Here is a 27,756-nt window from a genome sequence, read left to right as displayed (position 1 = left end):
TTCTCTCTTTGCTGACAACAAAATCCCCGTAGAACAGACTTGAACGGAATTCATACTGTGTTTCTGTTCGAATGGCAGGTGGGGAAGAGGGACGTATCCTTTGTTATATAATAAGGGGTTTTTTCTTGGAAAGTAATTTTCTGAAAACAGAAAAGATAAAGAAGAGCCTTTTCCAGTTCAATCAGAATTTGATTTAGATATTATATTTGGTGAAAGAATACTTAATTAGGTGGCAGATAAAACATGAGGTTTTGAGGGTGGTTGTTTTTTTTAAGGTCTTGTCTTCATCTGAAGTGAAAAGAATGATTAGAAACTATAGTGTTAAATGGTTAGTTGATTATTTTTGTTTCCATGGCTACAGATCAGGCCGATTGATGTAATGTGTGTGTTCTCACTCCCGCCCCCTCCCAGGCTTTTGTAGATTTCTTCTCTCAATGCCTCCATGAGGAATATAAGAGCAAGGGCATCTTTGTGCAGGTGAGTAGAGTTCGTTTCAGTTAAGTATCCCTGTTTTTGTGTGGTTTCCACAGCAACTGTTGCTGTCTTGGCAACGAAAGAAAATCACATTCCTAAGTAAGTGAATGTGACGTTAGCACACCGTTAAAGACAGGGTTTCTTTTCCTTTATGCCCTTAAATCTAGATTTTAAACAGTTATTCTCTACAATTTTAAAGCAATGACCCCTAAAGTAGAACTATGCAGCATAAACAGTTGGTGCATAGTAATTGTAAATGCTTACAATTTTATTTTGAAAGAATTAGACCATCAGTATCTCTTAGCTGCCGAGTATGCACGGAGTGCCACTGTTTATTAATGATAGGAGATGAAAGTGCTGAATAAAGCTAACTTTTACTAAAGTGAGGATGACTGCATTTACCAGGTTGATATAGGTATGGTAGTGATTTTTTTACTTTTTTAAAATTGTGGTAAAATATACACCAAAAACACCATTTCTGCTGCTTTTAAGTGTTCAGTTCAGTGCCCTTAAGTACATTCACATTGTCCACAGCCATCACTACCTTCTATCTCCAGGATTTTTTGCAGTTGTCCAAAACTGAAACTTTGTATCCTTTAAACAGTCACTTTCCATTTACCTTCCCCCAGCCTCTGACAACCACCGTTCTACTTCTTGTCTCTGAATTTGACTACACCAGGTACTTCACAGGAGTGGAATCCTACAGTATTTGTCTTTTTGTGACTGGCTTATTTCACTTAACATAATGTCTTCAGGGTTCATCCATGTTACAGCATATGTCAGAATTTCCTTTTTAAGGCTTAATGTAATTCTGTTACTGGTGTATGTCACGTGTGTTTATCCATTCGTCTGTCGATGGGCACTGGGGTGCTTCTACCTCTTGGCTCCTGTGAATAATGCTGCTTTGCACATGGGTTTACACCCATCTCTTTGAGACCCTGCTTTCAGTTCTTTTGGATATGTACACAGATGGAATTGCTGGATCATATGATAAGTCCTTTTTGGAAGAACCACCTTCCTGTTTTCCACAGTATAATATCTGCCCTGTTTTATATTCCTACCAGCAGTGTATAAGGGTTCCAATTTCTCCACATCCTCACCAGTATTTGGTATTTTCTTTTCGTTTGTTTTTAATAATAGCCATTCGTATGAGTGCTTCCCGGGTGGCGCCATGGTAAGGAATCTGCCTGCCCATGCAGGAGACACAAGAGACTTGGGCTCGATCCCTGGGTCTGAAGATCCTCTGGTGGAGGAAATGGCAATTCACTCCAGTACTATTGCCTGGAGAATTCCATGGACAGAGGAGCGTGGCGGGCTATAGTCCATGGGTCACAGATTCAGACACGACTGAGCTACTGATCTGAGCTGATGCTCATGCATATGGAGTGGTATCACATTGTGGTTTTGATCTTGATTTGCATTTCCTTAAGGATTGATGATGTTGAGTATCTTTTCAAGTGTGTACTGGCCACTTGTCTATTTTCTCTGGAGAAGTATCTATTCAAGTTCTTCACCATTTCATTAGGTTGTTTGCTTTTTTATCTTTGAACTGTAGGATGTCTAGATATATTCTGGACATTAACCCTTTATTAGATATATGGTTTACAGACATTTTCTCCCAGTCTGTGGGTTACCTTTTCACTCTATGGGTGGTCTCCTCTGATGCCCAAAAGGTTTAAAGTTTGATGCAGTCCAGCTTATTTTTCATTGCTGTTACCTGTGCTCTTGGTGTCATAGCCAAGAAACCATTGCCAAATCAAATGTCGTGAGGCTTTTGGCTGGGTTTTTTAAAAAAAATTTATTGAAGTATAGTTGATTTTCCTCTTTATGTTTTCCTCTAAGAGTTTTACAGTTTTAGCTCTAATATTTAGGCCTTTGATCCATTTTGACTTAATTTTTAGAGAGACCTTTGATTTTATTATGTAGCTAACAGATACAATGCTGTGAAAATACAATACAAAACGAATCCAGTGAAGGGGCTTTTATGGGGATCAGTCTCAAATCAGCTATCGCTCAACACAAAGAAGTGATGGCTCACGGTATTTCCATGGTTAGGCACATTTTTATCAATGTCTTGGGAGAGATTGCAATCCTTACCTCATTCCTGCTCCTGCCCATGGCCTGCGCCCACCTCTTCACACATCCATTGTTCATTATGGCTTTCCATTCTGTGAGCCTAGTATTTTCCTTTTTGCACTCTGAAGCCCCAGACGACCAATCACAATACAAACAGCTAATGTTAGAGGGAATACTTTTCAGGTACCGTGCTAGGCACTTCATATGTCTCTGTGTGTTTCATGGCATCTCCTAATGATCTCAGTGTTAGTCACTCATTCGTGTCTGACTCTTTGTGACCCTTCAGACTGGAGCCTGCCCAGCTCCTCTGTCCATGGACTTCTCCAGGCGAGAGTCCTAGAGTGTGTTGCCATGCCCCCTTCCAGGGGATCTTCCTCACCCAGGAATTGAACCCACATCTCTTATGTCTCCTGCATTGCAGGAAGGCTCTTTTCCGCTAGCACTACCTGGGAACCCCGCTGAACGTTCATTGGATCCATCTGGCCAGGCAGAAGGCGCTGGACTGCTTAGCTCCATTTCCTCCCTTATATCTTCAGTGTAAATATTTCCTCATCTTCCAGGGTCAGTTAAATGTCTCCCCCAAGGGATCCTTTGAAGGGATCCTTCCATATCATAGCCCTTTGGTGTTATTCCAGTCTGCAGCTCCCCATGAATACAGGGTACTCTGGGAGATCAGGGTTTTCAAGATTTATGAATTTTATATGGAGCTACTATATGCTCCCCGGAAAAGGCAATGGCACCCCACTGCAGTACTCTTGCCTGGAAAATCCCATGGACGGAAAAGCCTGGTAGGCTACAGTCCGTGGAGTCGCGAAGAGTCGGACACAACTGAGCGGCCTCACTTTCACTTTTCACTTTCATGCATTGGAGAAGGAAATGGCAACCCACTCCAGTGTTCTTGCCTGGAGAATCCCAGGGACGGCGGAGCCTGGTGGGCTGCTGTCTCTGGGGTCGCACAGAGTCGGACACGACTGAAGCGACTTAGCAGCAGCAGCAGCAGCAGCAGCAACATATGCTCCCCGCCTCCTAGTCTCTTGACACCAGTTATTTTAATGCTAATAGTCTGAACCTGCTACACAGAATGTGTTATATTTTGGTAACAGGAGATCAGTAAGGCACTTAGGGGAGGTCAGGCCTCGTGTGCCGCACTGTGTCATGCCATCTTCTCATTCTGATGAATCAATTATATTCAAGCTATTAACTTATATTTTTAACTAATAATTTTTAAACACTATGGGTACCCAGTAGGAATCTTAAAGGTCCATTGGTGAGTGACCTGGAGGCAGTGTGACCAGAAGCTGCCAAGTGTTTCAGACAAAAGGGAGTCTTAGGCCTTGTGAGCACAGATGAGCAATTTCCAAAATTCACTGAACACACAAGGCTGTTTCTTCTCTTATTTCCAGGTCTGATTTCCCTCAAAGATCTTTTCTGCATATGCTCTGCCTGTTGATCTGTTGTGACCAGCCGCTACTATAGAAACACAATAGCATTTGTTTCGGAAATATTTTACTTTGATACACGTTTCTTTTTCTTAAAGATGAATTATCAATGATGTGATTTCATTGACCCCTGTGTTCCTTCATGGGAATTCACTCAAAGTTTAGACTTAGGGTGAACTTGGTGAAAAACCAAAAACCGCAATGTTTGTGAGGAAGAGTAGTCATTTCTGCATGAACACATCAGGATGCTGAAGTAGAAGAGACTCTCATGTTAACTCTGACCAAAGGGATAAGAAAAAATAAAACCTGTCTAAATGCTCCGTTACGGAGTATTGGTTTTTCTCTGGTGGTGTGTGGTCTCCGCAGTCTCTTGGGTGAGTATTCATCAGCTGCTTTCCCTTCCACTGCTTCCCACATCCCGTTTCCTGGGTGATCTGATTCAAAACAACCGAGATGTGTAGCCTTCCTTCAGAGTCCTCCGGTGGCTGCGCATCAAGTTCAGGGTTGGGTTCAGACCCCATGAGGCCTTCGCCTCTGACCGCTCCATCGTCCCACCCTGAATTCCAGCCGGAGCGGACCCTGCCCGTGACTGGCCCCTCCTCTGCCTGCACGCCCTCACCCCGCTCCTCTGCCAGCCTCCTCTTCACACCTGCTCCCCGCCCATCTTCCAGGGCTCTGGCCTCGCTTCACCTGGGAAACCTTATCTCAGCTGCTGGGTGCACGTGGTTACACCTTCCCTTTTGCTGTCTTCTTTCTTTCTTTTTTAAAAAATGGATTTATTTGGCTGTCCTGGGTCTCCGCTGTGTGCAGGCTTCTCTCGCTATGGCGAGCAGGGACTGCTCCCTCGCTGCGGAGCACGGGCTCTAGAGCATTCGCGCTCCAGCAGCTGTGGCCCCTGGGCTCAGCGGGTGTGGCCCCTGGGCGCTGGAGCACAGGCTGTGTCGTTGCGGTGCACAGGCTTAGTTGCTCTGCGGCAGGCAGGACCTTCCTGGTCCGGGGGTGGGACCTGTGTCTCCTGCATTGGCAGGTGGAGTCTTTACCCCTGAGCCAAATGAGAGAGGGGAAGCCCCTCTCTCACTTCTTATTACATATCTGTGTCTGATACTATCTGGCCACAAACTCCCCTGTCCCCTCCCAACCAATACACTGTGTCCAGTGGACTGGGGCTGTTTATCCTGTCTGTCTCTGTCACTCACGGCAGGTGTAGTGTGGGCCACACCTGACAGCCGCCCTCTGCTGGTCTCATGCAGGACCCTGGCTGTGCATGGCGACACACAGTCCTCTGTTTTTAAGGCCTTTTGAGCTGCTTCCGTTGCTCACATAGGCCTCTGGGCTTGAATTTTCAAATTCTCTGTCTAGAGGGCTTCCAGGCTAATGCTATGATGTCACACTTCAGTTTCTTCTAATCTTTGGAAGACAAGTTCGCTTTCTAGGTCTGTGTCCACGTGGAGATACGACAGATGGCTCTTTGGGGAGAGGGAGAGAGAATTTTTTCCAGGTTTTGAATTGTTTTCTGTTCATTCCTTTGTTATATTTTTTCCTTTGCTTTGCTCTCCTCGTCTTTCCTTCAACTTCTTTCCCAAAATTTTGTAAACACATTTAACATTTCCTTCATGAATTCAGATTTGCCAATAGACTTGGCAAAGCATTTCCTGGAAACACAAACAACAGTGACAACAAGTGATAAGAAACGCATTTGACTCTGTTGACATTAGAATAGAGGCTAAGAAAAACATTGTTGTAAATCTCATTGAAAGTTGCTCTGTCAGTAAGAATGATCTGTTCTCAGTATTACGCTGTAACTAAATCCCAGTCAAAATTATACTTAACTCTTTCAGAGGGCAAAGTCGTAAGTGATCTGACTGGCTAGTTGGTGGGCCCTATACCAGGCTCCATCTCTTAATGCCAAGCAAGTAAGAAAGAGCTGAGACTAAGATGACATCCTTAAACTGTACTTCTTGAACTCTTATTCTGTAAAACTTTCACAGGCTTTCTTGTGTGTGTGTTTTGATTTAGAAGTAATTTCAAATCTGTAGAAAGCTTGTAAGAATAGTACAAAGAACACCCCAATATTCCTTATGCAGATTCACTTGTGGTTAATATTTTGCTCGATTTGTTTTATCATTGAGAGGTGAGCTGCGTGTATCATGTTTCTTTACCTCCAGATCCTTCAATGTATTTTCAAAGAATAAGGATACCCTTATAACTAATTACAATACAGTTACCAACTTTACAGTTAACATTGATGGAGTATTCTTCTCTAACCTACCACCTGCGTTCTAATTTTTGACCTCACGGTATCTCTCATCTTGGCTGAGCTGCGTGGCTTATGGGATCTGAATTCCCCTATCAGGAACTGAACCCAGGCCATGGCAGTGAAAGCCCCAAATCCTAACCTTTAGGCCATCAGGGAACTTTCTCGTAATATTACTCTGAAAATACTCAGAGGGAACTGCTGGGGAGGTGGGGCTGCCGTGGCAAAAAGACAGATGGAGTCCCTACTGGGCAGAGTTTATATTTAGTGTGAAGGAGACAGACAATAAGCAAGCAAGCATACACATGAATGAGATGGCTTCACATAGTGGTCCATTCCATGAAGACTCTAAAGGAGGATGCTGTGTTGGGGGCGTGGGGGAGGTATAGGGAATTTAGGAATTTCCCCCTCTGGATTGGTCGCGTGGGTTTGAGTAACGCCTGGGTCTGTGCTCTTTCTGCCAGGCCCCCGTGCTTCTCCCTGGGGTGTTATCCTGCACCATAGCCTTCTTGCTTGGAGCTGGAAAGCCAGGTCTCTGGAAATGTTCTCAACATGGGGATCATTTGCTAACTGAAACTACCCGTTAGGTTTAGTTTGAAAGGGAAAGTGTCAGTTGCTCAGTCATATCCGACTCTTTGCAATCCCATAGTTTCCTCTGTCTATGGGATTTCCCAGCCAAGAGTACTGGAGTGGGTTGCCATTCCCTTCGCCAGGGGAGTCTTCCTGACCCAAGGATCAAACCAGGGTCTCCCTCATTGCAGGGGATTTTTTACCGTCTGAGCCACCAGGGAAGCCCAGGTTTAGTTTACCTGACTTTTTACCAAAGGAAAGATGAGGATGCAGGTGGAGACCATTCAGACGCAAAGAAGGCAGGTGTAGGTTTCAGCTGGCCTGGCCTAAAAATGAAGGGGGAGCTTGTCACACTTAGCAAGAGATTACAAAAGAATTTAGAATAAGTTCCATTTAAATGTGAACTTCTCATAATGGAGAAAATCTTGGGGCTCCACTCTCTTAGAGTCCTGCCTTCCAGTTCTTTGTTTCTCCTTGGTGATGAGAGTTGACAGTTTTGTTAATTCTTTAAAAAACATAGTTTTTAGAATAAATTTAGAAAACAAGTCAGACAAATTGAAGTGAGGGAGCAAACAAGATTCCAGTTTATTTTGTTAATGAAAGAAGATATTCTTTGTATATTTTGTTAAAGCATTTTATTGCTTAGCGTAATCAGATCTACGAGGCTTCAACGAGCTAGAAAGCTCAACGTGGAGAAATAGGTGTTAGGAATGAAAATGTAAGTCCTCATACCTTCTTCTTGTTAATTGCCAATGACAATAAAAGAAGGCAATGGTGTGTGTCTTTAGTGCAAATGGAGTCTAAATACAGAGAACAATGAAGCAGCAGAAAGATTCTCACAGGAGATGGTTATATCTGGTCAACTGCACCAATGTTGAGAGATATCTTTAAGAATAATAAAATTAGTCCCATTGGGATCTTTGGACCCAGACCCCTTCCAACTAGGTGAATCCTTATTTTTGTCAGTGATCATGGCTGTTTTTCCTTGGCCTTTTAAGTAACGTTGCACCACAAGAACTAAAAACCTAAAGTGTCCTTTAGTGAGAGTGTTAGTCGCTCAGTCGTGTCCGACTCTTTGCGACACCATGAACTATAGCCCACCAGGTTCCTGTCCATGGAATTCTCCAGGCAAGAATACTGGAGTAGGATGCCATTCCCTTCTCCAGGGGATCTTCCTGACCCAGGAATTGAACCCAGGTCTCCCGCATTGTAGACAGAGTCTTTACTGCCTGAGTCACCAGGGAAGCCCTTCTTCAAACACATTAAATCTGTATCCATAAAGGACTCAGTTATCCAGGTGGTTATCGGAGTCATTTTTCTATAGCAGATGGTGTTCTTATACCTCTTACGGGATATAAAATGTTAGCTAAGTTTTTCTTTCTAAATCCATTCTGAAAAATATAAATATTAGAAAACTTGGAAAATAATTGCTAACACATATGAGAGTTCAAGTCCCACACTCTGTAACTGACAATGTTTTATTTAATCCTTGTAATAATGCAATAAGGAAGATGCTGTATACCCCAGGGAAGAAACCAAAACTCAATATTTTGCTCAAAATCTCACGACTAGTAAATAATTGAGTGGAATTTGAATCCAGGTCTATTGATTTCAGAGCTGATGTTCTGCCCCCTGTATCTAGCTTATTCTTTCTTTTACACCCGAAATTCCATCCATCAGGAAATCCTCCTGACTTTCAGTTGATCCTTTAAACACATCCACTGCCTGACCACTTCTCATGACCCACCACTGCTGCCAATCTGAGCCACCATGACCTCTTGGCTGGGCCTTTTGCAGTGTCTTCCTGTGTGGCCTCCCCACTCCCACCCCTGCCAGCCCCAATGTCGTTTTACTCCTCTGCTCAAAATCGTCCTGTGTTTTTTCATCTCTTTCAGAGTAAAATCATGAGTTGTTATGACCTACCTTGTTCTGATTGCAAGCATTTCACATTACCTTGCCCCCACCCCTGCTATTTCTCTGGCCTCCTTGCAGTTCCTCAAACGCTCCAAGCACAGTCAGGACCTTTGCACTTGCTGTTCTTCCAGTCTAAGGCTCTTTATCCAGGTATCCTTTTGGCTTGCTCTCTCCCTTCATTGTAATCTTTGTTTATATGTGATCATGTCACATATACGTTACCATATCAGAGAGGGCCCTTCTTGATCACCTGCAGTAACAGCCCCCATCACCTCCATCCTTCACTCAGGTTTATTTCCCTTCTTCCTTTTTTATCATCACTGCCAATCTTATAGACATTCTTTTACCATCTGTTTGTAGATTCTATGCACCAGGCCTTCCCCCAACTAAGAATGTAAGCTCAGTAAGGTCAGGGATTCTGTCTTTGTTCATAACTGAATTCTGAGTGCCTAAATCAGTGTTCTAATAGGTGCTTAGGAAGCACTTGTTGTTGAATACATGCTTTTTTTGGGTGAGATTTACACTGTTTGTCCTTTGGTTCTCTGCATTTTAATGGACAAATTCCACATATATGGAAGTAGGTCATTTGTAAGATTATCAGCCAGCCAGTGTTGATCAAGGATCGTCTTTGTGCAGAGCACAACACTTCAACTCCTTTATTTTGTGCTTAGGTCCTTTGTAGCTAATGTTACTGTAGGGCCTTTGCTCATTGCTGCGGAATCAGGGATCTCTGCACCGTCAGAATGATTCCTTCTTCCTAACATTTTTCTAGGAAGTCCAAGGATTTGTTTCTACCAATGAGATAATCAAGGGCCCTTTGGTGAAAATGCTCATCTCATGGTCTGCAAGTGAAATAACCCAATCTCAGACAGCAAAGAGTCTGCCTGCAGTGTGGGAGACCTGGGTTCGATCCCTGGGTCAGGAAGAATCCCTGGAGAAGGAAATTGCAACCCACTCCAGTATACTTTCCTGGAGAATCCCGTGGACGGAGGAGCCCGGCAGGCTGCAGTCCATGGAGTTGCAAAGAGTCAGACACGACCGAGCAACTTCACTTTCCTTTCCAAAACTAGGATCTAGGTATGTGATGATTCAGATTTTCTGGAGGATATCAGATCCTCCATGTACTCATCCATGGAGGATGAGTACACAGACTTAAGGGAAGAGATTCCCTGAAGCGCCTCCTAGGAGCTGCAGCCTCTGCCTTGAGAATGTGTGCCGGCTTCCCTGGTAAACGTAATGCTCGTAAAAGGCAGATCAGACCCCATGTTGAGAATTGCATATTGTACAGACAGACTGGAGCCTGGTGTCCTCTGGATCCTTGTTTCCCAAAGCATGGCTGGGGGTTGTTGTAGTCATCTTTACATTTGAGAAGGCATATTCAGTACACAGATGACGACATGAAAGATCACTACCATGTGAAGTTAGAAGGTTTGGTGTTTGATTCTTGAACACTTGCCGTGCAGAGCTGGGCATCCATCTTTCTCCTATTCGATGACACTAAGTTGTAGTTAAACTTCCAGTTCTGAATCGAGGGCCCCCTATACTGTTCCCTAAAGACCAGATACCTCAGCAAGCTACTCAGTGGGTGAGAAAAAGGATATCAAATTTATCTCCAGGGATTTTTTTTTTATAGGCTGATGCAAGGATAAAACATCAACAGCTTTGCTTTATGGCCTAGTTAATGATTTTCGGTTTAAAGACCAGGGCGTGTGCCTGCATCTGTAGCTGTTAAGGGTCAAGCTGTTTCCAGGCTGACTGTATTTATCACAGCAAATTGTTGAGCTTAAGCAACTTTTAAAATTTGTTGTGTTCTACCCAAAATACTTCCTATGAAAGTATGGGTATCTTCTTGACCGGTTCACTATAATGTTTCCTTGCATAGACAGGGAAGACAGGAAAGGTGGATTAATGATCATTTATTGGGTTTTAGTTTAACTGTTTAGATGACATTTTGACCTATAAGATATTTCCTTGTTGTTGTTCAGTCACTAATCATGTCCAACTCTTTGCGACCCTGTGGACTGCAGCATGCCAGGCTTCCCTGTCCTTCATCCTTCACTATCTCCTGGAGTTTACTCAAACTCATGCCCATTGAGGCGGTGATGCCATCCGTCCAGCTCATCCTCTGTTGTCCCCTTCTCCTCCTGCCTTCAACCTTTCCCAGCATCAGGGTATTTTTTCCAGAGAGTCGGCTCTTCTCATCAGATGGCCAAAGTACTGGAGCTTCAGCTTCAGCATCAGTCCTTCCAGTGAATATTCAGGGTTGATTTCCTTTAGGTATTTCTTTATACTGTCCTATGCTTAGTCACTCTGTTGTGTCTGATTCCTTGCGACCCCATGGACTGTAGCCCGCCAGGCTCCTCTGTCCATGGAATTCTCCAGGCAAGAATACTGGAGTGGATTGCCATGATCTCCTCCAGGGGATCTTCCCAACCCAGGGATCAAACCCAGGTCTTCCGCATTGCAGGTGGAATCTTTACCATCTGAGCCACCAGGGAGACTTTCATGTGATTTGAAATAAAATGCTAGGTGAGCTATAGCAAAAGCTATACGTTTGTTTTTGTTTGGATAGATAGATAATCTTAAGTGTCAGAATATCTAAAGTCGTGGTTTAAAATCTCATATCATGTTGTCAGCTTTCTGGTGCCATTTATTTTCTGGACTGCAGCAGTAGAAAGGGACCCCAGTAGTATATTCAGGGCTGTCCCGAGAGCTCTGTTGCTGATTCATTCAGCAGATCTTCTTGGCACTCTTAGCACACACGCGGCAATGGCGGTGGCTAAGCATATAATGGTGAATAAGACCGTGCCATCACTTCTGCTCTGAAAATCAATACTGTCAGTGATTGGACTTAGTTTTCTGTGCTCTTTAGCCTTCCTCCTGCCACCGCTTCGTGCCTTTCCGATGTGTGGACCGTAGTGAATTGTTGCAGGTCCCTGAGAATGTCCTGCTCCCTGTGTCTCCTTTTCTTTGATCCTGCTGTTTCCATTACCCAACACATTCTTCCCTTATTCGTTTACCTGACAAACTCCCATCTCTGGATCCTTTCCATCCTCCGTTAGGCCATATGAACTGCTTCAATTCTAAACCTTTGTAGAAATAAATACCCTTCCCAGGGTAGAATTTGTATGTGTCTCTTGTCCCCACCTCCAGAGCCAAGACCTCCTCCAGACAAGCTGGAGGTTTAACTGAATGATGAGTTAACATTTGGCACCATCAAGTGGTTCAGCCAGGCAGTGCTACTTAATTTAAGATCAGAACAGTCTGATTTATGCTGCCCCAAGAAGAAGGCAGTAGCACCCCACTCCAGTACTCTTGCCTGGAAAATCCCATGGACTGAGGAGCCTGGTAGGGGTCACTAAGAGTCGGGCTCGACTGAGCGACTTCACTTTCACTTTTCACTGTCATGCATTGAAGAAGGAAATGGCAACCCACTCCAGTATTCTTGCGTGGAGAATCCCAGGGACAGAGGAGCTTAGTGGGCTGCCATCTGTGGGGTCACACAGAGTCGGACACGACTGAAGTGACTTAGCAGCAGCAGCAAGAAGGAGGGAGGCAGGGAGGATTCGAATAGAATAATGTAATTGGAACGTATCATGAGTAGGCCACCATTATACTGAGAGGCTCGAAACTTCACTCTTGAGATAGGCTTGTGATCTGTATATGAGAAAGGCTTTTTGTTTTTGTTTTTTAATCTTTCCTTTTTTGTAACCAAGAAACCCAAGGCACAGAGGTGTAACGGCGTTTGCTTGAGGTCCTTCACTATTGAGTCAGAGTACACGCATACATTCTCTCTGCTGTTTGCTACTCAGCTTGATGAGCAAGCTTTCTTTCCCTACCCATTGTCTCTCCCTACCCGTTCCCTAGCCTCATGAGCTCTGCATTTCATACTGTGTGTTAGCCCGAGATCGCTCTCTGGTTTGTACTGTCATACACTGGATCCTTCTAGCAATATGGTGTTAAAAATAAGGATCTATTTGACCAAAAAAAAAATGCTTTTTAAGTGAAGAATAAGTGTAGAGTAATAATTCCAGGAAGTGTGTGTGTTCATCACTCAGTTGTGTCCGACTCTTTGTGACCCCATGGACTGTGGCCCACCAGACTTCTCTGTCCATGGAATTCTCCAGGCAAGAATACTGCAGTGGGTAGCCATTCCCTTCTCCAGGGGCTCTTCCCAGTCCAGGGATTGAACCCAGGCCTCCTGCACTGCAAGCAGATTCTTTACCATCTGGGCCACCGAGGAAGCCCAGTTCCAGTAAACAAACTGTCAACACCAAAAAGTCCCCTAATCCAAGTTGGCCCAGGTATTGAAGTGCCTTGGGGAAGTTAGTTTCCTTAGTGCCAGGTCTGTGACTGCAGGGAGTAAGAAAAAGTCGGAGAGTGACAGTGGTTAGGCCCTTGGCTTCATGGTTCTATTAGGGGGGTTGCAGTTTCAGCTCACCTGTTAAGGAGGGTGACTCATACTTGGGAATGACAAAAAATAACAAAACAAAAGAGATATGGGAACTCCCCGCTCTTAGCAGGAAGAAAATCTATAGACTGGAGCACATTTCAGTTTTTTTTCTGCCTTTAGTAATGACGTTTTTGATTTTGACCACCATGTGCTGAAATAGATCCACTTCCTTAATAGAAGTTTCATTGTAATTTATACCCTATCCTTTCACACATTTCAGAAAAAGAGAGTACATTCACTCCTTGGTAGACAAGCATGCCCAGGTAATTTCAAAGTATAGAAGGGACCTCTTGAGTCATTGTAGTAGGGTTTCCTGGCGTTCTGTGTTGAAGCATATCTAAAATTTAGCAAGCATCAGAAAGAATTAATTCCCCTAAATAATGAATAATAATAAATAGTTAATCCTCCTGAAAGGTAATGTCCAGGTTTGCCATCCCACACTAGTGCCGTCAAGTATCTTATTAGTTACCCAAGCTGTTTCCATAATGTTATCCTGTCTCCCCCACAACAAAGAAAAAAGAAGAAAAACAAAGACAGATGGTGGTCCTAGCTCATCAACAGCAAAGTTTATAAAACTCAGAATGGTAAGAAACTAGAGGAGAAAAGTGGGTAGCCCAAAGCTGAGAGTGTGAAATGTCTTTTATTTTAGATGAGCCAAAGCTGATAGAACAAGCTTAGTAACCGTCAAGTAGGGAGAAAATTAATATTATCTCTATAGGGGCTACTCTTCATTGCCGCATCCAGGCTTCTCCCTGCCGTGGCTCCTCGCGGAGCACAGGCTCTAGGCGCTCTAGTCGCAGCGTGTGGGCTGGTAGTCGCAGCTCCCAGGCTCTGCAGTGCAGGCTCAGTAGCTACGGTTCACGGGCTTCGTTGCTCTGCAGCTTTCTGTGTCCCCTGCATTGGCTGGTGTATCCTTATCCACTCCGCCACCAGGGAAGTGATAGATTTTGTTTTGTTTTGTTTTTTAAACTTGTTTCATGCAGCCATTTCTTCTATCAAGGTAGCTTTAGATAGCTGCTTCTCTTTTTCTTCTGTCTCTCTCTAAAGATACAAACTTTATACTTTTTCAGAATGTTTCTGCCACTAAGAGCAATCAAACATCACAGTGAATTCTGAGTTTATGGCCTTTTTAACCAATGGCATGTTTTTTGTGGGGTATATTGCCTTTCTAGAGCGTCCTGCCCTACTTTGTTGCAACCAAACTGGCTAAAATTCGAAAGGCAACTTTGGATAAGCCCTCTTCGGAGACGTTTGTGAAGTCTGCCATTAAAACCATCGGCGTGCAATCCCGGACCAATGGATACTTCATCCATTCTCTTCTGGTATGTCGATTTTTGAGTCCCAAATTAGTACTTTGGTTTGGGGTTTTCTTTCTCTTTGAGTCACAAGATTAGTATGTGATACATTAGCATATATACATTGTCTAGACTTACTAGCAAGACCTCCGTGTTTTCCACCGTACATCCAAGAACTCTTAAATCTATCTATAAATAAAACAGTAATATAGTAAAACATAAGATGCTATGTGTCAAATGAATTCAGATTGTAGGCCTTAATTGCGTATCTCTCCGTTTCTTTCCCTAGTTCTCAGTAGCCTCAATCCTGCCTTCCTGGTTGTATCTTAAAGTGAGCATGAATATGAACAAATCCATCCGGGCTCACTATTTTAAAAAAATGAAGAAGAACTGAGCACTGGTAACACCTTCGAGTAACTCGGCAGATGCGCCAGCTAAGCGTGTTTGCTGCAAGGCACCCACCATTTCCAAATCTTCAGTTGTCATGCTTATTAACAGTTACTGATAAAGCTAAATGTTGTCATAATTAGGAGGAAAACAGAGGTTGCTTTCAGGAGTTCCTGACATATGTTCTGGATGCCACCGGGAGTTATTTTGAAGTTTAACATAAATGCTCATATCAAATGGATATAGAACTAACATTAGCAAGAACTGCTTACTATTAATAGAAGGAACATGATTATAGCAAATCAGTGAATGATAGAGTCAGACATAAGGCTAAACAGTTTCATCTGGTCAAAAATGCTAGTGATGATTATTCAGTATTTACACTGAAATGTACTTTTAAAAAGTAATGGCAAAAAAAAAAAAAAAGTAATGGCCAGCTCCTTTTTTTTTTTTTTTTTTGGTTTTGTTTTTAACTTTTTAAGGGAGTGGGGATTCATTGATATGGGAAGACACACTGCAATCTGCAGAGCACGCTGTAAGGTTTTCTAAAAGCATGTTTGTACATTTATATAGAATTTTCCTTTTGCAAGGGTAGCTAACGACGTAAAAATAATGGAGTTATTTTTGACACATGATGCCCACTAAAATACGCTTTCCTCTAATACAGATGTCCTCTCAGTTTAATCGTGTGTAAACACTGAATGCCCTGTGGTATGATTTCTAAAGGTAAACAGGCCAAAATGTACACTGATGGGCAGCCCTTCCAGTGCCGCTAAATCCCTGACCCAGGAAGGCAGCCTTCTTGGACCCCAGGTTCTTTGCTTCTGCACCGCACCAGTACTGCTCACGTGGGTGACACCAGGCCACTCCTAGGACAGTGATGATGTTAGGGAAGTGGTATTACACTTTTCAATAGGTACCCTATAGGTACTGATACAATTAGTTTTAATGAAAGATGATACAATGGTGATGTTGATTGAAAATGTATTTCTTTGGTGCTTGAAATTAAGGCCATTTTTTCACTGGTTTAATATAAATTAAGACTCTTATCATGCTACGTACCTAAGTTGTTTGGGGAACTTGCTAAGAAATTGATTCAGTGTTGTGGAATATGCAAGAAGGCAGATCTTTACCTAGCCTGTGGTTCCCAGATTCTGAGTTTTAAGCACCAGGAAATTTGCAAAACAAAACAAAACAAACAGGCATTTTAATTGGCATATTTAAAAGTGTTTCTAGCTTTTAAACTTGCCAGCCAAGGACATTGGGGGAAAAAAAAAAACAAAAAAAACAGAAAAACCCAAATCACCATCTGCCATTGGCATCATTCTATAAAAGTAAAGAAACGTTAGTACCCTTAAAATAGGAAGAACATAATCTCAGAATAAAAAATAGTCATTTAAATTGAATAAATTTAGCTTTACAAAAAACACTTTGCGTTTCTTATACTTTGCCACCTTATACTTGTCAAAACTTTCAGATTAAAGAAGACGAAAGGAACATGCAAAAGACATGATCTTGGGTTGGATCCTGGTTGAGAAAAATTTTTTTTTCTTCTACTAAGGACAATTTTGAGACAATTTGTGAGATCTGAGTAGTCTGAAGATTAGATAATAGCATTATATCAATGTTAATTTCCTGAGTTTGATCATTGTACTGTGGTTACTTAAGAAAAAGTTCTTGTTTTTAGGAAATATACACTAGAGCATTTATGGATAATGGGATATTATATATGCAACTTAATCAAAAAAGATTCAGAAAAAATATGTATACAGAAAATGATAAAGCAAATGTGTTAGTATGTTAACATTTGGAGAATCTAAGTGAAAGAGAAATGGAAATTCTTAGTGCTATTTTGCAAATTTTCTGTAAATCTAAAGTTATTTCAAAATAAAAAGTTAAATCTTTTGTTGTTGATTTCTAAATAATTGCACTGTAATCAAAGAACACATGACTATGACATAGTTTTAACCTTTCTCCACTTCAGTTTTGTGTTCTGAAAAATGGGAATAATAATAGTGCCTATCTCATAGATTGTTTTGAGCACAAATTAATATTTTAAAGTGCTCAGAATCCAGCCTAGCATAAGAATCCAGCCTGTATAGCCTTAACATGTCCAACTCATTGTGACCCCATGGACTGCAGCATGCCAGGCTCCTCTGTCTTGCACTACTCCCGGAGTTTGCTCAAATCATGTCCATTGAGCTGGTGATGCTGTCTAACCATCCCATCCTCTGCTGCCCCCTTCTCCTTTTGCCTTCAATCTTTTCCCAGCATCAGGGTCTTTTTCTAGTGAGTCAGCTCTTCCCACCAGGTGGCTAAAGTATTGGAGCTTCAGCTTCAGCATCAGTCCTTCCAATGAATATTCAGGGTTGATTTCCTGTAGGATTGACTGGTCTGATCTCCTTGCTGTCCAAGGGAATCTTAAGAGTCTTCTGCAGCACAATTCAAAAGCACCAGTTCTTCGGCACTCAGCCTTCTTTGTAGTCCAACTCTCATATCAGGAGTCAGGCAGGACTGAACAAGTAACACTTTTTGATTACATAGACCTTTGTTGGCAAAGTGATGTCTCTGCTTTTTAATATGCTGTCTAGGTTTGTCTTCCAAGGTGCAAGTGTATGATGAAGAATGGTACCCAAAGATATCAGGTCTTAATCCCTGTATCTGTAAGTGTTATCTTATATGGAAAAGGGGCAGGTATGATTAAGTTAGGGATCTTGAGATGAGATTTTCTTAGGATATCCAGATGGACCCTAAATGGAATCACAATATTCTTAATAAGAGAGAAGCAGAGAAAGATTACTGAAGTGTAAGAGATGGCAACCCACTCTAGTATTTTTGCCTGGAAAATTCCATGGACAGACGAGCCTGGCAGGCTGCAATCCATGGGGTCACAGAGGTGGACACACTGAGCACACACACAACCTGAAGAGGAGAAAGCAGTGTGACCACGAACACGAGATTAGAATAATGCAGCCACAAGCCGAAGAATGCCATCGGCCACCCAGTGTTCTTAGGAGCCGGGAATGGATTCCCCTAGTTCTGGAAGATGCAGGGCCCAGTCTTTGGATTAGTAACTGAATTTGGACTTCTGGCCTCCTGAACTGTGAGAGGATAGTCTTAGTTTCAGAGAAGGCAATGGCAACCCCCTCCAGTACTCTTGCCTGGAAAATCCCATGGACGGAGGAGCCTGGTGGGCTGCAGTCCATGGGATCGCTAAGAGTTTGGCACTAATGAGCAACTTCACTTTCACTTTTCACTTTCATGCATTGAAGAAGGAAATGGCAACCCACTCCAGTGTTCTTGCCTGGAGAAGCCCAGGGACGGGAGAGCCTGGTGGGCTGCCGTCTATGGGGTCACACAGAGTCGGACATGACTGACACAACTTAGCAGAAGTCTTAGTTTAAGCCACTGAGTTTATTACAGCGACTGTAGGAAGCTAATCCCTAACAAATGTAAACTTATTACCTAGTCGCAGAAGTTTTTGAGACTTATGTCTAGGTATAGCCAATACTTTGAATGTGCCAAGCATGCTTAAGAGGAATGTCTATTTTCTAATTCCTATTTTTCAATATATGTCCTTTAAGTTGTTTGTTAATTGTATTCAAATCTTCCATCTCTTTACTAACTTTTATCTGCCTGATCTGTCAGTAATTGAGAGAAGTGTTTTGAATTCTCTCACTGTAATGAATTTGTCAAATTTCCCCATTTTATCCATTTTTATTTGATACATTTTGAGGCTATCTTTTTAGATGAATAAATTTTAGAATTTTGACTTTCTGGTGAGTTGAACTTTTTTGTCATGTATTGACATCCTTATTGCTAATGCTTTTGCCTTAAAATCTCTTTTCTGTGATATCAAATTAGGTACCTCTATCCTTCTACATATTTATGTTTTGTAAGCAAAATAAATGAAATTAAAAGACGCTTACTCCTTGGAAGAAAAGTTATGACCAACCTAGATAGCATATTCAAAAGCAGAGACATTACTTTGCCGACTAAGGTCCGTCTAGTCAAGGCTATGGTTTTTCCAGTGGTCATGTATGGATGTGAGAGTTGGACTGTAAAGAAAGCTGAGCGCCGAAGAATTGATGCTTTTGAACTGTGGTGTTGGAGAAGACTCTTGAGAGTCCCTTGGACTGCAAGGAGATCCAACCAGTCCATTCCGAAGGAGATCAACCTTGGGATTTCTTTGGAAGGAATGATGCTAAAGCTGAAACTTAGTACTTTGGCCACCTCATGCGAAGAGTTGACTCATTGGAAAAGACTAATGCTGGGAGGGATTGGGGGCAGAAGGAGAAGGGGCTGACAGAGGATGAGATGGCTGGATGGCATCACTGACTCGATGGATGTGAATCTGAGTGCACTCCGGGAGTTGATGATGGACAGGGAGGCCTGCGTGCTGCAATTCATGGGGTCGCAAAGAGTCGGACACGACTGAGCGACTGAACAGAACAGAAGCAAAATAAACCTGGGTTGGGGAGGGGAGTGTAATTGTCTTTTAATTTGGTATTCTCTGCTCTTAACAGGCAAGTTAATTTCATGTATAACTTATGATTCTTAAAACATAAAGACTTCTTTCTGTAATGTTATTTTGTTCTCTTTGTTTCTTTTATGCTTCTTTTTTTTCTCACTTTTTGATTGGCTAATTTTTTTTTTCTTTTACTCCATTTTTCCTCCTGTAGTAGTTTGGAAGTTTTACATTCTTTATCTTCGTTGTCTTTACTCCTGAACATTTTCAGTGAACGCACAGTACAGTTTAAAGTTATCTGGAGGGATTTCCCTGGTGGCCCAGTGGCCAAGACTCTACACTTTCACTGCAGGGAGTGTGGGTTCCATCCCTCGTCTGGGAATTAAGATCCCACATGCTTCCCAGTACAGCCAAAATTATATGTATTATTATAATATATGTATATATATCCCCTCTTATTAACATTCTGCATCAGTGTGGTTCGTTTTTTGCAACTGATGAACCAACATTGTTACATTTGATTATCAACTAAAGTCCGCAATTCACATTAGGGTTTCCTGGACCTTTTAACAGTGTGTGTGATGTGACCGTCACTACAGGATCATAAAGAACAGTCTCACTGCCCTAAAAACCCCATGTTCCACTTATTTATCCCTCCCTTTTCCTCCACCTCCAGACATCTGCATCCGTGATCTTTGTCTCGATAGTTTTGCCTTTTCCAAAATACTATAGTTGAAATCACTATAGAACACAGACTTTTCAGACTGGCTTTTTTTTTTTTTTTTCACTTCACATGCATTTAAGTTTCCTCTGTGACTTTTCAAGGCTTAATAGCTCTATTCTTTTTATTGCTGAATAATATCCCATTGTACAGATGCACCACAGTTTGCTTATCCATTTACCTATTGAAGGGCATATTGGTTGCTTCTGGTTTGGACAATTACGAATAAAACTGCTATAACCATTTGTGTGTAGGGTTTTATGTGGACAAAAGTTTTCAACTCATTTGGGGTAAATACCATGGAGCATGATTACTGGATTATATAGTTAAGAGTGTTCAGGTTACTTCTCCTTAGCTTCTTTTCTATCAACTATCTTTTAAGTTCACTAATCCTGCCATATTGAAGGTACTTTCTGCTGTTAAATCCATGTAACATCAGGTATTAATACATTTCACCTCTGGAATGTTCATTTGATTCTTTAATTTCTAGCCATCTATTTAAATACTCCCTTCCCTTTTTCATGCTTTGCCCCCTTCCTCTATTTTCATAAATATTATAATTGTTTTAAAATCCGTGTCTGCTCACTCCTATATTTGGATCATCTGTGGATCTACTTATTTTTTTCTTTTGAGAAGAGGTCACATTTTTCTGCCTCCGCACATGTCCCACCATTTTTAAATACTGCATGCCAGAGATTCTATATAAAAGAACCAAGGCCGAAGTCAACGCTGTCTTTCTTTAGGCAGCCTTTGCCTCCTCCCTAGTAGGTAGGATGGAGACTGATCACTTCAACCCAGGTAAGTCCTGAGCCGAGCCAGGGCTAGTTTCCCCTTCCATTATGTTCATCGCCACTGTCATTTGACATGTCAGCAGAATGAAACCTGTCACGTGTTTCTGGTGGGCTCATCTTTCTGAAAATTCAGCTTTTCAAGCAGAGTAAGACCATGAGAGGTTTCACCTCGTCTTTTCAACCCTTCTGTGCAGCCGTAGTGCTCAGCAGATGGCCTTGTCGGGGGAACTGGTCGTGCATCTGAGAGTGCCTCTAGATCCAGTCCATCATGCCATCCCAGTGGCTGTCGAAAGATCTGCTGGAGTCTCTCCCCTTGTAGAAATGCCACTGTCTTTGGCAACTCCAGCCATCAGTTGTTACGCTTGGAAAATGTCCCAGGGGAAGAACATAGCCAGCTCACCTAGTGGGGGCTCTTTCTTTAGAATTTCAGTTAAGCTAGTCCTCATTGCATCCAAATATCTCCAGTGTCTTCAAAGAAAAGTTATTTATAATTTTTTTTTTTTTTTTCCTGCTCTAATAGTGACTGCTGGGTGCTACCATGTCCCACTGAAAAATAGGGACTTCACTGAATTTTTAATTTTAATTGTTGCATTTGGTTCTTAAAAAAGCATTGAATTTTTTATGGTTTCAACTATTCTTATGTCTTTGTTTTATTTCAACATATTAAACACCATTATGTTGTGTTTCTTATAGTTCCAATAATCCAGTATTTTTTGTAGATGGTTCTATTGTTTCTGCTGACTTTTGCTAATGGTACTTCATTTCCCCATATTTTTCATGATTCGTGTGAGTTTTTCATTAGACCTATGTTGAAATTATTCAAAATCTTATTGAGTGTAAATTTTCCTGGTGATTTGTGTTCGTTTTCATCAGTTATGGGGGCATTACCATTTTCACCTGCTTTATATTAAAATTCTGAGGTTTGCAGCTGTTGGGTCTCTGTTCTTGGGTGTGGGGGAGGGGACGGAAATTGTACAAATGGTATTAATTCGTCCTTACAGAAAGAAAAGAAAGTGAAGTCACTCAGTCATGTCCAACTCTTTGTGACCCCATGGACTGTAGCCTACCAGGCTCCTCTGTCCATCCATGAGATTTTCCAGACAAGAGTCCTGGAGTGGGGTGCCAATTAAACTCATGGAAAATAGGCTAGTGGCCATGAGTTCTCAGGGAAGAGTTCTTCCTACCCTTAGTTAATGCCAAGACAGAAAAGTTTTCTTGCTGTTGGCCTCTGTGAGATTTCTGCACCCCTTTCTGGTATTGACTCCTTCCTGGGTCCCAGCTTTATGTGAGTCTCTGCTGTAACTCTCCTTCCTGCTCTTGGTTTCCATCCTGTCCCAACCTGTCTGCCCCCTTCCCCAGAAATATACAAACAGTTGGCCACCCAGGAGTGTGTATGTCCCAGCTTACTCATCTCTCTGGACTCAGATTCCCACATTATTCCTGGTCTCAGCTGCTGCTGCTGCTAAGTCGCTTTAGTCGTGTCTGACTCTGTGTGACCCCATAGATGGCAGCCCACCAGGCTCCCCCATCCCAGGGATTCCCCAGGCAAGAACACGAGTGTGTTGCCATTTCCTTCTCCAATGCATGAAAGGAAGAGTGAAAGTGAAGTCGTTCAGTCATGTCCGACTCTTAGCGACCCCATGGACTGCAGCCTACCGGGCTCCTCAGTCCATGGGATTTTTCCAGGTGAGAGTACTGGAGTGGGTTGCCATTGCCTTCTCCACCTGGTCTCAGAAGAAATCTTTTTTTTGCAGAGGCTAATTCCAGTATTGAAAAGCATTTTATCTTTTATTGGTGTATTATAGCAGATATCCCTCAGGATCTCCAACCTAATTTCTAAAAACAGAATCTCTATGTACTTTTACCACATGGAGCCAGATTCTCCTACCTAACGTTCTACCGACTAGCTCATCTCCCCCTGAAGCCACTGCTCTGCCCCTGAGAGGACAATGGGGCAAGACCTGGAAGAAGCCTTGCAGACTCATACCTTATAAATGTCGTTTCTGCCCAGCAAGTAGTCCTAGAAGGATGAAAAAATAAAAGGCCACTTTTAACACACCCCGTGCTGATAGCTTACTATGTCTTTTTCATTCATGCATCCACCCTGGTGCAGATGCTGGCTGCGTTTGACAGCTGGACAAACCTATCATGACTGGCAAGCACTACACAACCTCTGGGAAAGTTATAAGTGGAGCCTTGGATGAATACTCTATTTAAAGCTCTGGTTCTTTCCAGGCAAAAGACCTAGGCAGATCAATTTAACTTCTGTGCGTCTCTACATAATGGATTTGCTTCCACAAAGTGGATAATTTATTTCTAAAGCATTAAGGGACTTAGTCCACTAATCATTAACTTAATAATTTCAGGTACTTGTAATTTATTCAGTAATAAGCTTTTATTGACTATTTTCTGACCAGAATCCTAATCACTTGAAAGAAAACAATCCCTGCTTTGGGACACACGGTGAAACAAAAGGGCCAATATTCTGGTTTCTCTTTCGATTGCATAAATTTTACACCTTCTTAAAACATGTGGACTTGACAACCATTTCAAAGTTTTCTGTGAGATGGCAAGTAAGGGAGGAAGGGCCCTGAATATTTAATGTTAATCAATACTTCATACCATATATCAATGTTCAGAGTTTATTATGCCTCTCAAGGCCTGCACAATCTGACTCCTTTCTGTGCTGTGCTCAGTTGCTCAGTCGTGTCCAACTCTTTGTGACCCCAAGGACTGTAGCCCGCCAGGCTTCTCTGTCCATGGGGATTCTCCAGGCAAGAATACCGAAATGGGTTGCCATGCCCTCCTCCAGGGGATCTTCCCAACCCAGGGATCGAACCCAGGTCTCCTGCATTGCAGGTGGATTCTTTACCATTGGAGCCACTACCTCATCTCAAAAAACTGCTTCCCTCACCCTCTTCCTAAAGCAACTTTGTTTCTCCAATATTCCCCATCATGGAGTGTGGGAGAATGGTTGCAAAAATGCTTCAACACTGTATCCCTCCCATTTTCCATACTCTTTGGGATGTGACTTTACAACTCCAATCAAGAGGTAAAGTCTATTTCCCCACTCTTTGAACCTGGGCTAACTTGCCAGTTAATAAATGAAGAAGTGGTTCTGTGCCACTTCCAAGCCTGGGACTGGAGAGGTCTTGTGTGTGTTTCATACTGTTCGTGGGGTTCTCAAGGCAAGAATACTGAAGTGGTTTGCTGTTCCCTTCTCCAGTGGACCACATTCGGTCAGACCTCTCCACCATAACCCTCCTGTCTTGGGTGGCCCCACATGGCATGGCTTACTTTCACTGAGTTAGACAAGGCTGTGGTCTGTGTGATTAGATTGACTAGTTTTCTGTGAGTATGGTTTCAGTGTGTCTGCCCTCCGATGCCCTCTCGCAACACCTACCGTCTTACTTGGGTTTCTTTTACCTTGGACGTGGGGTATCTCTTCACGGCTGCTACAGCAAGCGCAGCCGCTGCTCCTTACCTTGGACGATGGGTATCTCCTCACTGCCACCCCTCCTGACCTACTATATGCTACTGGAGATCAGTGGGGAAATAACTCCAGAAAGAATGAAGGGATGGAGCCAAAGCGAAAACAATACCCAGTTGTGGATGTGACTGGTGATAGAAGTAAGGTCCAATGCTGTAAAGAACAATATTGCATAGGAACCTGGAATGTTAGGTCCATGAATCAAGGCAAATTGGAAGTGGTCAAACAGGAGATGCCAAGAGCGAACGTTGACATTCTAGGAATCAGCGAACTAAAATGGACTGGAATGGGTGAATTTAAGTCAGATGACCATTATATCTACTACTGCAGGCAGGAATCCCTCAGAAGAAATAGAGTAGCCATCATGGTCAACAAAAGAGTCTGAAATGCAGTACTTGGATGCAATCTCAAAAACGACAGAATGATCTCTGTTTCCAAGGCAAACCATTCAATATCACGGTAATCCAAGTCTATGCCCCAACCAGTAATGCTGAAGAAGCTAAAGTTGAACGGTTCAATGAAGACCTACAAGACCTTTTAGAACTAACACCCAAAAAAGATGTCCTTTTCATTATAGGGGACTGGAATGCAAAAGTAGGAAGTTAAGAAACACCTGGAGGAACAGGCAAATTTGGCCTTGGAATATGGAATGAAGCAGGGCAAAGGATAATAGAGTTTTGCCAAGAGAATGCACTGGTCATAGCAAACACCCTCTTCCATCAACACAAGAGAAGACTCTACACATGAACATCACCAGATGGTCAACACCGAAATCAGATTGATTATATTCTTTGCAGCCAAAGATGGAGAAGCTCTATACAGTCAACAAAAACAAGACCGGGAGCTGACTGTGGCTCAGATCATGAACTCCTTATTATCAAATTCAGACTTAAACTGAAGAAAGTAGGGAAAACCACTAGACCATTCAGGTATGACCTAAATCAAATCCCTTATGATTATACACTGGAAGTGAGGAATAGATTTAAGGGACTAGATCTGATAGATAGAGTGCCTGATGAACTATGGACTGAGGTTCGTGACACTGTACAGGAGACAGGGATCAAGACCATCCCCATGGAAAAGAAATGCAAAAAAGCAAAATGGCTGTCTGGGGAGGCCTTACAAATAGCTGTGAAAAGAAGAGAAGTGAAAAGCAAAGAAGAAAAGGAAAGATATAAGCATCTGAATGCAGAATTCCAAAGAATAGCAAGAAGAGATAAGGAAGCCTTCCTCAGTGACCAATGCAAAGAAATAGAGGAAAACAACAGAATGGGAAGACTAGAGATCTCTTCAAGAAAATTAGAGATACTAAGGGAACATTTCATGCAAAGATGGGCTCGATAAAGGACAGAGATCGTATGGACCTAACAGAAGCAGAAGATATTAAGAAGAAGTGGCAAAAATACACAGAAGAACTGTACAAAAAAGATCTTCACGACCAAGATAATCACGATGGTGTGATCACTCACCTAGAGCCAGACATCCTAGAATGTGAAGTCAAGTGGGCCTTAGAAAGCATCACTGTGAACAAAGCTAGTGGAGGGGATGGAATTCCAGTTGAGCTATTTCAAATCCTGAAAGATGATGCTGTGAAAGTGTTGCACTAAATATGCCGACAAATTTGGAAAACTCAGCAGTGGCCACAGGACTGGAAAAGGTCAGTTTTCATTCCAATCCCAAAGAAAGGCAATACCAAAGAATGCTCAAACTACCACACAATTGCACTCATTCCACATGCTAGTAAAGTAATGCTCAAAATTCTCCAAGCCAGGCTTCAGCAATATGTGAACCATGAACTTCCAGATGTTCAAGCTGGTTTTAGAAAAGGCAGAGGAACAAGACCTCAAACTGCCAACATCTGCTGGATCATGGAAAAAGCAAGAAAATTCCAGAAAAACACCTATTTCTGCTTTATTGACTATAGCAAAGCCTTTGACTGTGTGGACCACAATAAACTGTGGAAAATTCTTCAAGAAATGGGAATACCAGACCACCTGACCTGCCTCTTGAGAAACCTGTATGCAGGTCAGGAAGCAACAGTTGGAACTCGACATGGAACAACAGACTAGTTCCAAATAGGAAAAGGAGTACGTCAAGGCTGTATATTGTCACCCTGCTTATTTAACTTATATGCAGAGTACATCATGAGAAACGCTAGGTTGGAAGAAGCACAAGCTGGAGTCAAGATTGCTGGGATAAATATCAATAACCTCAGATATGCAGACGACACCACCCTTATGGCAGAAATTGAAGAGGAACTAAAAAGCGTCTTGAAGAAAGTGAAAGAGGAGAGTGACAAAGTTGGCTTAAAGCTCAACATTCAGAAAACGAAGATCATGGCATCTGGTCCCATCACTTCATGGGAAATAGATGGGGAAACAGTGGAAACAATGTCAGACTTTATTTTTGGGGGCTCCAAAATCACTGCAGATGGTGATTGCAGCCATGAAATTAGAAGACGCTTACTCCTTGGAAGAAAAGTTATGACCAACCTAGATAGCATATTGGAAAGCAGAGACATTACTTTGCCAACAAAGGTCTGTCTAGTCAAAGCTATGGTTTTTCCAGTAGTCATGTATGGATGTGAGATTTGGACTGTGAAGAAAGCTGAGCAACGCAGAGTTGATGCTTTTGAACTGTGGTGTTGGAGAATACTCTTGAGAGTCCCTTGGACTGCAAGGAGATCCAACCAGTCCATTCTAAAGGAGATCAGTCCTGGGTGTTCTTTGGAGGGAATGATGCTAAAGCTGAAACTACAATACTTTGCCCACCTCATGCAAAGAGGTGACTCATTGGAAAAGACTCTGATGCTGGGAGGGATTGGGGGCAGGAGGAGAAGGGGACGACAGCGGATGAGATTGCTGGATGGCATCACTGACTCGATGGAGGTGAGTTTGTGTGAACTCCGGGAGTTGGTGATGGGCAGGGAGGCCTGGTGTGCTGCGATTCATGGGGTCGCAAAGAGTCGGACATGACTGAGCGACTGAACTGACTGAAGTGATCCGTGTGTGTTTACATACACCTCCCCTGACACCACTATTAGGTCATGCCTAGTAAGCTTGTTCAAGGATGAGAGACCACGTGGAGCCAGTACTAATCTGAACCAGCCAAGCACCAACTGCTGACCTACCTGTGAGTCAGATCCAAATCAGAACTCCCCATCAACCAGGACTCAGCATACAATGCAGACAGTACTGGCTAGGTTAGGTCCCCCATGTCTTGTATAAAATACAACAACTGTAAGATCTGGTTTTTAAATGTCTACTTCCCCTGCTAGACTATAACCTCCATGAGGGGAGGAATCAGGTCTGTCTTGACCACAACTTTGTCCCTCGCATCTAGCATGGTGCTGGCTATAGTCAGCACTCATTATTAGTTGATTAAATGAGTATATTAGTGAATGTATGAGCTAATCTTCACACAG

General features: G+C 42.6%; 1 protein-coding gene across 1 annotated transcript in view; it reads left to right on the top strand.

The window, feature by feature from the left end:
• HSD17B12 (hydroxysteroid 17-beta dehydrogenase 12) overlaps window positions 1-16,767 on the top strand; it is a 169,029-nt gene extending 152,262 nt beyond the window's left edge. The window contains exons 9-11 of the mRNA XM_005690127.3: window positions 412-477; window positions 14,353-14,502; window positions 14,765-16,767. Coding sequence (XP_005690184.1) covers window positions 412-477; window positions 14,353-14,502; window positions 14,765-14,869 — 321 coding nt within the window. The 3' untranslated portion in view covers window positions 14,870-16,767. The remainder of the gene's footprint in view (window positions 1-411; window positions 478-14,352; window positions 14,503-14,764) is intronic.

The sequence above is a fragment of the Capra hircus genome, chromosome 15 (genome assembly GCF_001704415.2).
Source record: "Capra hircus breed San Clemente chromosome 15, ASM170441v1, whole genome shotgun sequence".
NCBI lineage: Eukaryota > Metazoa > Chordata > Mammalia > Artiodactyla > Bovidae > Capra > Capra hircus.
Note: the sequence above shows the minus strand (reverse complement) of the source record. Positions and strands in the feature narration are given on the sequence as shown.